Source organism: Tiliqua scincoides, chromosome 1, assembly GCF_035046505.1.
Source record: "Tiliqua scincoides isolate rTilSci1 chromosome 1, rTilSci1.hap2, whole genome shotgun sequence".
Taxonomy (NCBI): domain Eukaryota; kingdom Metazoa; phylum Chordata; class Lepidosauria; order Squamata; family Scincidae; genus Tiliqua; species Tiliqua scincoides.
In genome coordinates, this window is record NC_089821.1 from 112,002,311 (window position 1) to 112,013,045 (window position 10,735).

General features: G+C 43.8%; 1 protein-coding gene across 1 annotated transcript in view; it reads right to left on the reverse strand.

Annotated features, from left to right (window-relative positions):
- The window catches only part of PDE1A (phosphodiesterase 1A), a 158,071-nt gene extending 150,171 nt beyond the window's left edge, over positions 1–7,900 (reverse strand). Inside the window, exon 1 of the mRNA XM_066635166.1 lies at positions 7,797–7,900. Within this exon, the coding sequence (XP_066491263.1) occupies positions 7,797–7,900 (104 nt within the window). The remainder of the gene's footprint in view (positions 1–7,796) is intronic.
- Between the last annotated feature and the right edge of the window lie 2,835 nt (positions 7,901–10,735).

Sequence of the window (10,735 nt, forward strand, 5' to 3'; positions counted from 1 at the left end):
TCCCAAAGAGGGACAGGGTGAAACAGACTGGGGGGTGGCAGTGTGGGTGAGCAGAATGGAGGCAAAACAGACAGGAGGAAAGTGGCAACAACCAGAATAGTCTTTGGTCTACCAGTCTTCCCAATGCAGAGCTCAAATCTACCTGCCTGCCCTGCATTGGCAGCTAGGTACAGTAAAAAAGAAAACCAAACACACTCTCCTAAGTCTCTCTAAAATCTTTCAGATATAGAAAATCATAGCAGGAGATTAGTATCATTGTACATATTTAGGCTCACACTAGAATGGGAAGTGTCCTGTGTACAACAGAACTGAATTCTCCAGCTGCTGCAGTCCTGTAGCTGTTTTACTGAGCCCCTGTACACTCCTTCACGGGAAGCGAATCCACAAGCCAAAGAGTGACTGTAGTGGGTCAGTTTCCTCCCAGGTATGACACTGTTAAGGAATGTATGCATTCCTGGGTCTGGTGTGTATGGCTTGTGGCAGTAGTCACCACCATGTGCCCATGGTAATGCCCCCAGTATCCTGCATGGGTAGTGAGCCTGGGTGAGACTGGAAAATGGAAGATCCCAGGAAATTTCTTGGCCCCTCCTTTGGCTCTTGGGCACCCTTTCTGACCCTGGGCCTGGCTACAAATTACCTTCTTTACCCCCCTCTCCTAGGCCCTGCTTTTATCCACCCCTTAAACATCTTTTCCTTAAGTAGAGTGCCCTTGAGGTAAGAAAAGAGATGCCATGGAAAACAGTCATGTACCAATGATGCATTCCTTTCCTGAAATTATTTCATTGCCTATGCCTGACATGTTAAGGTTTTCAGATAGACACCTCAAAAGCTGATGAGCCATTATATGATGCAGGGCCTAATCTACAGAATGGAGAATTCCTTCTGCTATTAGCACCTTTCGGGGAGGAGGGCATTTTTGTGGGAACCATGGCATGAGGGGAAATGGTGTAGTTGCAGTCCTGATTACTGCCCCCTCCCACAATCACAGTGCTATTACACCTGAAAAGAATGAACATGCAGGGTAAAACTGTGCAGCCTGGTCCTTTAAGTTTGGTGTCATCTGCAAACTTAGCTACCCCGCTGCTCAACCCTGTCTCCAGGTCATTTATGAACAGGTTGAAAAGCACCAGTCCCAGGATAGATCCTTAGGGCACACCACTTTTCACCTCTCTCTATTGTGAAAATTGTCCATTGACACCCACTCTCTGCTTCCTGGTCCTCAACCAGTTCCTAATCCATGAGAGGACCTGCCCTCTAATTCCCTGACTATGGACATTTTAACAAGATATGCCCAAAAGGCAAAAATGGGCATAGTAATGTGCCAGCAGGCGCAATTTTGAGGTGGATCTAGGGGAAGGCAGAGGGCAGATCAGGGGAGAGAAAGAGTGGGTCCTCTATCCCCTCTTCTTTGCTCAGCCCCACCCCTTTTCTCTTCTTTGACTTACACCATCTATATAAAATATATATTTTACTTACCTCTCCAAAGTCTTCTGATTGCCATCCCCACAGCATCCCCACAGCCATCCCCACACCTCCTTGGTGGGGCTGTATGCTATAGCATAGAATAACACTGGGCTGTTAACGTCAGCAAAGATATGAGATCAGTACAGATTTTTTTTCCTAATGACTGCCATCTTCTTAAACAAATATCAGATTTATGCACATAATACATATGTTTGCAGATGGCACCAAGATTAAAGGTCTCTCAGTTAATATGAAGTTGTATTTACAAAGAGGCAATTATTGCTCATTACTAGATCTACACCTTGCCTTTACCAACAGCAATCACAAACCAAAAAAGTGAGCATTGAAAACCCACACATGCAAATTACTTTTATGCCAGAGTAAAGCAAAGATAATTATTGGGGGTGACAGAGGGGGTAATTGTGATACTTTCCGTGGTCACAGCACCTCCAACATGGCACCCTGTTACATCTGTGCCATTGCATGCCTCTTCCTGGGTGCCACTCTCTTAAATTGTGTGAGATCTCATGGGAATAGCAGGAGATCTCATACAATTCAAGTTGGCAGCACCCGGGAAGGCACCAGGAAGAAGAGGCTGGGGACATTCAGTGGCACACCTATGCATTCACTGTGGTACCCTGGGGCAGTGCACAGTTTGGGAACCACTGCCATAGCTGGACACTAAACCAATATTTCTTACACATGTCTGTGGATCACACTTGCTACATCTTGCCTCTAGCTAACCTGGAAACAGACTTGGGGTTTATCTATGTAATCACACAGAATACATTGGTCAAACTTGTACAGTAAGTCAGTTTTCATCCCCCCCATCCCTTTTATGACTGTTAAGACAAGACCAGATATAAAGAAACAGCAGGTTTGTCAATTTCACTTATTCCACAACAAATATAAAATGAAATTGACAAGTTTCTTGAAATCTACAAAGGGAAGAAAACAAAGAACTTACCATGAAAGTAGGAAGAAGATATCTTTCCAAAAGAATGCTAAAGGCATGTCTAGAAACAAGCCAGTCCAACAAAAGTGGGCCACCACAAACCACATATGAGAACATAAGAACAGCCCCACTGGATTAGGCCATAGGCCCATCTAGTCCAGCTTCCTGTATCTCAGAGCTGCCCACCAAATGCCCCAAGGAGCACACCAGATAACAAGAGACCTCATTCTGGTGCCCTCCCTTGCATCTGGCATTCTGACATAGCCCATTTCTAAAATCAGGAGGTTGTACACGCACATCATGGCTTGTAACCCATAATGGATTTTTCCTCCAGAAACTTGTCCAATCCCCTTTTAAAGGCGTCTAGGCCAGACGCCATCACCACATCCTGCGGCAAGGAGTTCCACAGACCGACCACACGCTGAGTAAAGAAATATTTTCTTTTGTTTGTCCTAACCCTCCCAACACTCAATTTTAGTCGATATCCCCTGGTTCTGGTGTTATGTGAGAGTGTAAAGAGCATCTCTCTATCCACTTTATCCTTCCCATGCATAATTTTGCATGTCTCAATCATGTCCCCCCTCAGACATCTCTTTTCTAGGTTAAAAAGGGCCCAAACACCATAGCCTTTCCTCATAAGGAAGGTGTCCCAGCCCAATAATCATCTTAGTTGCTCTCTTTTGCACCTTTTCCATTTCCACTACGTCCTTTTTGAGATGTGGCGACCAGAACTGAACATAATACTCCAGGTGTGGCCTTACCATAGATTTGTACAACGGCATTATAATATTAGCCGTTTTGTTCTCAATACCTTTTCTAATGATCCCAAGCATAAAATTGGCCTTCTTCACTGCCGCCACACATTGGGTCAACACTTTCATCGACCTATCCACCACCACCCCAAGATCTCTCTCCTGATCTGTCACAGACATCTCAGAACCCATTAGCCTATATGTGAAGTTTTGATTTTTTTTTTGCCCCAATGTGCATAACTTTACACTTACTTACATTGAAACGCACCTGCCATTTTGCTGCCCATTATGCCAATCTGGAGAGATCCTTCTGGAGCTCCTCACAATCATTTCTGATATTCACCACTTGAAAAAGTTTGGTGTCCTCTGCAAACTTAGCCACCTCACTGCTCACCCCTGTCTCCAGGTCATTTATGAAGAGGTTGAAAAGCACTGGTCCCAGGACAAATTCTTGGGGCACTAGGAGCCTGCAGCACCTTGCACAGTGTCCAACTTCAGCATGGCCTCAACCCCCAATATAGCTTTCTGCTGCAATGCAAGCAATGCTGCCATTTATGTTCCTTACATCCATGCACCAGAGCATAGGGAAGGCCCTCCCCAGCATGCCTAGAGAGCACCCAATATTGAGGACACTTGCCATATCACAAATCCACTTCCCTATCCCCAGAGCAACTTTGTAGCTCTTTTAAAGTGGATTGTTAAAATGAATAAATGTTCATGCTCTGCTTAAAAAAATTAAGAAGGTGGGCAGCACACTTAAAGAATGTGGGGGAAAATCAAGACAGACAACTGGAATCATTGTTTTTATCATTGGTATATATCAGGGATGTCCAAAGTTTTTGGCAGGAGGGCCACATTTTCTCTCTGACACTGTGTCGGGGAACAGGGAAAAAAAGAATCAATTTACATTTAAAATTTAAATAAGTTTACATAAATGAATATATTAAAGATGAACTTATATGAATGAATGAAGGTCTTGCAATAGTTCAAGGCCTATAAAAGGCCTTGCAAAAAGCAAGGCTGGCCTTTCCTTTGCTGCCACTGCTGCCTCACAGACGTGAAATAGCAAGCAAGCAAGCAAAAAGCCCTCATCCCACAGCTCATGCGAGAGGTCAAACAGTCGCCCTCACACTGAGAGCAGTTGGGTCAGGCCAGTGGGTGCTCCAACAAATCTCTGTAGGGCCAGAGGCTCATTGGAGACTGGGGGCTCCCTGAGGGCCTCATTGAGAGGCCTCGAGGGTCGCAAGTGACCCCAGGGCCGGGGTTTGGTCATCCCTGGTATATATGGTAGGTTAGCTGGCCTTAACCTGTGGGAGGAAAAAGAAAAAGCTCCACAGCAGGTCCTTCTTAAAGGAATGTCTCTGTGCCCCCTTTGGAGAGTGTTCAATCCTTAAATAGATCTGAGATCTTATAAGTTATTTCCTATTACTCATTCCTTTATACAACAGTCACAGGAAATCTTCATGAGCCATGATATACCCATTTAACATCTCCTTTTCCTGTTTTGATGCCACCTCATTGTGCTCTCATAAAACTTTCCAGCAAGACTGCTATTGGTCTTATCTGTTATCAGTAAATATGCCCGACAAATGATGGGGGCAAATGAAATCTGCGCCATTTGCTGTTTTTTAAACTAACCGCATAGAAACACTCACAACCAATCATCATAGAAATAGAGCAAGCTCCTTGGAAAAATTGGGGACACTGAAATGGCCATTTGGGTGGAAGAAGATATTTATTATTATTATTATTATTATTATTATTATATTTTTCACATTTTTATACCGTCCTTCCTCCAAAGAGTTCAGGGCAGTGTACACAGCTGCTCCCCTCCTTCTTGTCCACACAACAACCCTGTGAGGTAGGTGAAGCTGAGAGAAAGTGACTGGGCCAAGGTCACCCAGGAAGCTTCATGGCTGAGGGGAGATTCAAACCTGGATCTTCCAGGTCTAAGTCCACCTCCCAAACCACTACACCACCCTAAGTCCACCCTCCCAAACCACCCTTGCTCTCTATAAGAAGCAAATATATGTGTGTTTCACTCACCCCACTGTCACCAACAACAACCAATGATGTAAGGTGAGCTAGGTCAGCACCTAATGGGCTAGGTGGAATACATGCAAAAGAAGTTAGTCAAGACTAAGCATCCCTGAAATCAGTGAGACAAGTTACCCATAACAGACAGCCCAATCCTACCAAATTCCCAGTGCGACAATGCAACAGTGCCAATATAGCGTCTGCTGTATCCTGTGGGGGTGTTTCAACTTCCAGAGGCTTCCCCAAAATAAGGGAACCTTGCTCCAAGGTAAGCCCAATGCAACCCATTGGGTCTGCTCGGGCCTGCACCAGCTATATCACTGGTGCAAGCCCATGTGACCCATGCCATCAAACCTGCAAAATGTTCTGCTGTCAAATCAAAACCATTGTTTTAGTATGCCATGTTTTTCTCAGGGTCATCAGTGAGCCTCATGACTGAGCAGGGCCAAATGCATTGACTGTTACAATATATCATTTAGGTTCTCTTTAGCAAAGCTTAAAATCAAGTGTGGCTTACTGAACTCATGGACTCCTGCATCAATATTCTGCACCAAGCAATGCCCTGCGTGATGCTAACCAGCAAACTGAAATGAATGTTCTGTATGTTATTAAGGCTTATAAATGGAAACCAAAAGCTGGCTAGTAAGACAAGATGTATGGGGTAATAATAGACGTACAAGGGGAACAACATATACAGGAACCATTGGAAGCCAGAAAAAAAAATGCAGAATCTCAGAGAAGGTGCTAATTTTTAAACTGAGTGAGAAAGAAACAGTGGCAAAAATCAAAAACTAGTGAGAATGACCTCTTTGCTCATGACAGTATTGGAACCTACTAGAAAACAGACAGCCAGTGGCGTAGCTAATGATCATGTAGCCCAGTGCCAAGGTCAAAATGTTGCCCCGGAAGTGATGTCACAACCAGAAGTGACATCACACCCAGGCGTTTTAAAAGGTGAAAATTGGGAGGAACCCACCTCCTCCCCCCAACAGCTCACCACCCACTTGCTTTGCTGCCTCCCCCAGTCAGTGGCATAACTAAGGCATCTATCTGCTACCTGAGGTCAAAGAAGATTTTGTAGCCCCCCCCCCAAATGACAAAAATCAAATTTAATTAAATAAATAAAAAGTTCCATGCTGTATCATAACAACATCTCATTGGCACTCAGAACAATCAGTCTCATAGGTCAGTTTGGAGTTAAGCAATCCACTTTTTGTTCCACAAGGCAGTTGTGTTTTCATTTTCAGATTAATTGGCCATTACTTTTGATAGACTACAGATATTCTAGTGCAGTTTGTTGCACTGCATTCAGCATTAAATAACCTTTCCAATGATATATAACATGATCATACATACCAGGATTTTCACAGTTTTGGTCACTAGTGTCAAGCTCAGCTTGTTGCCCCCCTAAAGTTTGATGCCCAGTGCAACTGCTTCCCCCTGCACCCCTTAGCTACGCCACCGCAGACAGCTGGTCAGAATGAGGCAATAGAGTGGAGGGAGATAATCCCTTACATTGAAAAACAGTTCCTGAATTTAGAAAACTAGAGCCTTGGGGAGAAAGGTACAAGCCTTGCCCATTCCTTGCTGTGCTAGTTTCTCCTTGCAGGGAGTGTTTTATGACAGAGGGAGTTATTCTTTCAGTGGGTTTATAGTATATCCATTATATCCCATACACATATGCAGGTCAATACTTGATGCTGTGGTTATCGGGTAATGAACCTACACTTGCAAACCAACCATTTGCCTTCAGTTTATAAACTGGCCACAGAGCAATTCTTCTTCAGGAAGCTTTTCTGTAAAATGAGAAACTTTGTTTGAATCTAGGGAATCAACCCCTCCTGCGCATTTTCCCTACAACTCAAGAGGAAGACGCCCACTACCACCACCTAAGAATCTAACCCAAAGCATTCAGTGTGGTCCCTCCCTCCTCTTACATCTCTGTGTTACCCTGTTTTCTTCTACCTGTACAAATTTCCCATGCTTATAGGACAGTAGGAGGGTCAGGATATGAAGTTCTCATGCCTAAGGTCTTCCTGTGCCCCATTTCCCCCATCCAACCCTACTAGGAGTCAGGTTTGCCACTTGGGAAATTCTGCTTGAAAAGAATCCATGAAGCAACTTCAAAGGCTATTTTGCATTGCATATATAGAGGCTACTACTTGCACTTTTACTTTTACCTGCTTGAGTACATTGTACCCCCTTGCCTAGGGGGACTCTTGTTCACTGTAAAAGGATCTGGTAATGTTGCTTCCCCTTAACAGACCTCAAGGTAAATGGTAGCTCTTGCAAACACGTATCACACCAAACAGTAGATTCCTGTTAGAGGTGCACATGTGAAAATGATGTTGCTCATCACTACCTTGCTGCCTCATACATCTTATGCAAACCAGTTACACTGCCCCCCCCACAGCACACACATTCCCATGCTTCCACTACATACCAAAGGGCATGTACATCTTACTCTGATATGTTAAACGATAAGTTTATCTGATATGTTAAATGATAAGTTGCCAATAAATCCTGTCCTTCACAACTGCTTTCTGAGAGGCAGAACAAAATAAAGAAAAGATGTAGTGTGTACTTACATTCCTTTCAGCCTTTGCCACATTTTCTCAGTGTGTCCTCCTATTGGATACTTTAAAGGAGCACTGTCCATTCCCTGAGATGTCTCGGTGCCTGTGGAGCCCATGCTTAATTGTCTGATGGTAACGGAATCAAAGTCTGGCTCAGCAGCAAGGATCAGCCTTCTTCAGTCCACCACAAATACCAGAAGATCTCCACATGTTTGACAGCAGCTGCTCTTGTCTCTTAAAACCTATCAGGATTACAGAACAGAGGAAAGCTTCTGCCCAAATCCACACTCTGACTGCCCCCACACTTTGGCCCCTTAAGCATGCAGCTCTTCTGACCACACAAAAAAAAATAATAATAATCCAGACTAGTGGGCCAACAAATGTACTACTGACCGATGATGCTCTTTACCTCCCCCCACCAGTCCTCTCCGGTGGCAGTACAAATTGCTGGAGATTCTGTGTGCTGAAGCACAGATGGTTTTCAAAATATACAGGAATCCCTGGCCATGCCGGAATCAATGGGAGTTACTACAGTGGTCCAGGAAGGAGACTGATTTCTGCTCTCTGCAGTTCATGAAGCAGGATGCAATCAGACAACAGATGGGAGCAGCCAATCTCAAGTGCACCCACCCTATGGTAGGGCGAATCTGCCTGAACGCTGCCGCTGTTGCCTCTTCAAGTTGATCCTGGATTGCTTCTCAATGAACAAAAGCATCTTGCAGAATGAATAGGCAGAGCAAACATTTCAGGCGTGTGCAGATCCCCTGCATAAAGGAAATTAGAGAGCTCTACAGGTTGCCATTGAAGGAGTACACTCTAATTGCGACTATTCACCTTCTCCTAGCAACTCTGCACAGAAGATAACTGTGAAATCAACCAGTCGCAAATGCAGCAGCTGCAACACAGCTTGCTCAGTGACTCCTTCGGGACAACAGTATGTTGTGGGGTTCTGAAAAAGGGGGGGGGGAGTATATATGAATGCAATTTTGATGCTTGCCAGAGCGGGGGTGGGATATTAAACATGCAATCAAAAAGCAAACTTAATGAGAACGAATTGCTCTGCCAGTCCTGCAGCAGAACTCAGCAGTTCTCTCTCTCAACTCTGGGCTTTTGGCCACACAGCCAATGCTGAAGTTGCTAGGAAAGGGAAGATTATAGATCTGCTTCAAGTATATGTCATCTGCTTTGCTCATGTACACCTGACAATTGCTGGATACTCAAAATAAGACCTACAGTCTGAATATGACTATTTGAATTGATTTTTTGAAAAAATACAATGCTACATTTGATCAGAGAATGTCAACAGAGAGAATAAATGAATGACAACAATTTCAGCTTAAGTTGTCATAGGCTGACAAGTAACAAATCTCCCATTAGTAGGGCCAGTTTGGGGGAAACCACTAGATTTTCATATAATCTACACCACAAATTGGGTGTATTTTGGGGTCTGTGATGCAAAAATAATAACAATTACAAAAATATTCTTCTCCCATAAATGATGTGCATTGTGGGTTTTGTGGTGAAATGATAATAGGAATCGTCATCACCTTCTGTAAAGTACATTTCAAGTGTGTCACATATTTTCTTAGTCATTCACATAACAGTCCCATAAGATAGGCTAGTATAAATATCCCCATACTGCTGTTGGGGAAATTTAAAACTGAGTGAAAAGAGGATATCAAGTGATGCCTACTGCCAGGAAGTGATTTTGCTGCAAGAGCTCCTATCATTGATGACAGAGGCACAAGCCTAGGGGAATGACAACATGTATTATTATTATTATCAGTATTTATATACCGCTTTTCAACAAGAAGTTCACAAAGCGGTTTACAGAGAAAAATCAAATAACTAATAGCTCCCTGTCCCAATAGGGCTCACAAGCTAAAAAGATGCAAATGAATACCAGCAGACAGACAGCCACTAGAAAAGACACTGCTGGGGTGAGGAGGGCCAGTTACTCTCCTGCTAAAAAAAGAGGAGCAATCAATCAATCAATCAACAGTATTTATATACCGCTTTTCAACTAAAAGTTCACAAAGTGGTTTACAGGGAAAAATCAAATAACTAAATGGCTCCCTGTCCCAAAAGGGCTCACAATCTAAAAAGATGCAAATGAATACCAGCAGACAGCCACTAGAACAGACAGTGCTGGGGTGAGGTGAGCCAGTTACTCTCCCACTGCTAAAAAAAGGAGCACCCACTTGAAAAAGTGCCTCTTACCCAATTAGCAGGGGTTCTGCCGTATCCTGCCTTCCAGAGTCTCCTAGATACATGTGGACCTCAGGCAAAACCTATAACTCAGTCTCAGTAACAGGTAGTTGCAGAAAGCTGATCAAAATAAGAATTTTCCTCCTCCTGTGAACCTCCACAAAATTAGTAAGCAACACGACCAACCTAATCTAATCTTTGAAACCCACTGGCTTATTCAGAAGCTCTTTTAATGTCACTCCCAACTGTCCCACTTCCTGTTAACATTCAGTTAGTTTCCCCCCTGTAGCATACAAGCTAGTTGCCTGCACATGGCATTCTTCAGTTAAGCAAGAATGTTCCTTGGTTAAGCAAGGAACATCCAGGCTTCTATAGCTACTAAAAGAAAACAAAGGTAATGGGTGCAGAGGGGAGCTGCTATTTACATTGGGTTCCCCCTGTATCCGCGGTTTCCATATCCACAGAGCCCTCCCAGAACAAAATTGCCACAGATATGGGGGGGATGCCTATATTCTTCTTCTTTTTTATTTGTACCACCAAATAACTCCTCTTTCACCTCTCCAGTGTAACACACACACCCTCCTCTCTCTCCATTCTCTTCCTGCTCCTTTCTGGAGATTTAACATGCATAACAGCTACCACGTTTTCCAGACTCACAAAGAGAGTCTGGTCCAACAAGAAGCTGACGGAACATACCAAGATCCAGGTCTACAGAGCTTGCGTCCTGAGTACACTTCTGTACT